The following is a 2,901-nucleotide window of genomic DNA, read 5'->3' on the forward strand; positions in this document are numbered from 1 at the left end:
AAACAACAGGGTCTGGAAAAAGACTTTGGATTTATATTATAATTTTTGAAACAACCGGGTCTGGAATAAAGACTTTGGGCTCATATTATTATTTTTGAAACAACCGGGTCTGGAATAAAGACTTTGGATTTATATTAATATACAGTTAATGCACAGTTGTGAGTGCGTTGGGGCGATGCGGCGCACAGTATGAGGGTTCTTGGTGCGAAACGCACGAGGCGTGCCGAGTGCGTTTTGCACCAAGCACCCTCATACTGTGCGCCGCATCGCCTCAACGTCACGAACGTGAAACTGTGCATTAACCGTTTTATAAGACAGGTCTATGTATAAAGCTTATAACACTTACCTTGGTGTTTATCCAGGTCAGACACAATGAGTATGAAGAAATCACATGGCTGCCTTCACAGACAATAGAGTTTAATCACAGCTAAAATACAGTCTAGACTACACGTTCTGCAGTTCAAAAATATACGATAACTTACGAAGAAATAAAATGGCTGCCTCCTCACCCTCGGACAGTGGTGTATAACACTAGAGTTAACCGTCTGCAGAGTGTAAACAGGGACATGCAGATCTTCATCATTCATGTAATCCATGTAAACTCGTTGAAAATGCTAAATGTTGCCACGATAACAGTTAACACTGACTAAGTAACACTTTTATAGAACACTGTAGAACACTATAAACCGGAACTTTGAAGAGAACGCATTTACAGTTATGTACATCGTCATCGAGAAGAGCTTATTTGGTATAAATGTGCACCTCGCAGTTCGTGAAATTGAACTGATTACCACCGGTAGATGTACCACTGCCAGTAGTTTCACTGATGATTTGAGGTGAACTCTGTCTCTGGGATTGAGTTTGAATAGACACTCGCTGATATCGAATTTCACATATCTCTTGGCTGCATTGTGAATCTTCGCTAGGTGCACTAGATCTAACGCTAGGCCTTTCAGTACATTTCTTCTTTGACTGCAGTCCAGATCTAGCACGTTCGGGATCAGACTGCGAAGGTTTGGAGGTTGAACTTGAAGCATGCGATGCATTGTCTCGATTGTCACGATGGTAAAGATTCTCCGACAACTGCTTCGACATCTCACGTTTGCGGGATTCACTTGTTCTACTGTAATGTTTCAGTGAACTCTCGCTTCGATGTCCGCTTACGGACATTATATCTCGGGACTGGAACCCAGCGGTATCAAGAGAAGTAATGCATGTCGCACGGATACAATGATTTGTGTACAGCTTGCTACAGTGTGCTTTCCTCGAGATCTCTTTCATCTTGTTAGATAGAATGTTCACTCCTACTGCAGAATTACTGTACCATGGTCCTTCGTCTTCTGGGGCTTTTTCTTTTGGTCTTTGCCAAAGAAATGGACATCTTGAATCAAGTTTAGAGATGTATAACACAAAGGATCTTACTGGGCAGCTCTCCGATTCAGGAATCTCATACATAACACCAGAATTCGAACTCTCTTCTACATCCTCCCTATTATTCTTCGTGAGGTCATCACGCTTTGACACAAATCGTCGTCCATTTTCATCAAATTCAACTGTGAAATCAGATGGCTTCATCGACCGAAGGTTCTCACGACCTCTGTTGCAAAAGTAGGTCATTAAGTCGATAAAGACCTTGTTTTGCAGACCGAGAGGAGTAGAACAATCCAACTGAGCCGATGTTTGGATTCTCTCCATATCAGTAGCAGAAATTATTGGCTTGTGTTTTACATTACCTTTTCCCTCCTTCTTTAGCTTGACCAGTACTGCTTTGAAGACCTTGTTACTCCTTGGGAATTTGGCATTGTCACAAATATCAAATTCATGCTTTTCCAGAAAGTGCCGTTGCACAGCGTATCGGATAGCTTGGATAGATCTTCTTGAAAATTGCGAGCCATCTCCTTTGCGTATCGAAGGATAGAATCTAGACAAGAAACCGTCCAAACATTCCACTGAAATTCCATCCAAGTTTGTGTTAGTGTAGTCAGCAAAGTTCTTCAGTCGTACGACGCCGAACTTGATTGTTCTTTTGGTGCTTTCTGAAGTCCTTCCATTGATCAGTTCCTCAATTTCTTGCTCCGAAAGAAGTTGGAATTGCGGGTCAGCTCTTTCCATGGAGGCAGCCATTTTTCTTGTCCCAAGTCTCATGTAAACAATTACTACAAGGACAAGCTAGCTGGCGCTAGGCTTCAGCTCCGTAGGTGAATTTATGGGTGTATTGTATTATGCTCGGTTAAGGTCTTTGCATGATCGTCTGCCGTTATCACTCAAACGGCTGCGTGTATTTCATTACGCTCCCTCGCTGGCGCGCCACGCTCTTCGCATTGGTAATTTTGACTTGGCCCCTAAACGTGTATAAGCTCTTTCATTCCCGGGGATAAAACGCGCAGACGATAAAAAAAAATTGTATTCAGTTTGTACGCAAAAGTAAAATGCTGCACAAAAAATGCATTGTGCTGCATAAAAAATGCACAGTGCTGCACGAAAAATGCACGGCTGGAAGGTTGCTTGTAATTAAAGCATAAACACGTGACCTAAATACGCACTCACCATTGGCTACATCCTTGAACCTGTCTTATAAAATTTGTTAATGGACCGGGTCAGGAAAAGAGACTTTGCACTTTTGTGCTAAATGAACGCATTACTATACGATTTTAGTTCAGAACGGATTTGCCCAAAATCCCTTCAAATTTATTACATTTGTGGGTAAAGTCATTATTACATTTGTGGGCGATCAAAAATTATTACATTTGTGGGTAAAGTGCATTATTACATTTGTGGGTGAAATTATTACATTTGTGGGTAAAGTGTTATTACATTTGTGGGCGTTATTATATTTGTGGGTAAAGTGTTATTACATTTGTGGGCGTTATTACATTTGTGGGCGATTATTACATTTGTGGG

At 41.4% G+C, this 2,901-nt stretch overlaps 1 protein-coding gene across 1 annotated transcript; it reads right to left on the reverse strand.

Moving 5' to 3' along the window:
* Positions 1–376: 376 nt before the first annotated feature.
* On the reverse strand, positions 377–2,217 carry LOC121412693 (uncharacterized protein KIAA1958 homolog). The gene has a single exon (XM_041605470.1). The coding sequence runs from the start codon at positions 2,143–2,145 to the stop codon at positions 742–744; it is 1,404 nt and encodes a 467-aa protein (XP_041461404.1). The 5' UTR covers positions 2,146–2,217; the 3' UTR covers positions 377–741.
* Between the last annotated feature and the right edge of the window lie 684 nt (positions 2,218–2,901).

This window comes from Lytechinus variegatus, chromosome 4 (genome assembly GCF_018143015.1).
Source record: "Lytechinus variegatus isolate NC3 chromosome 4, Lvar_3.0, whole genome shotgun sequence".
In the NCBI taxonomy this organism is placed as follows: Eukaryota; Metazoa; Echinodermata; class Echinoidea; order Temnopleuroida; family Toxopneustidae; genus Lytechinus; species Lytechinus variegatus.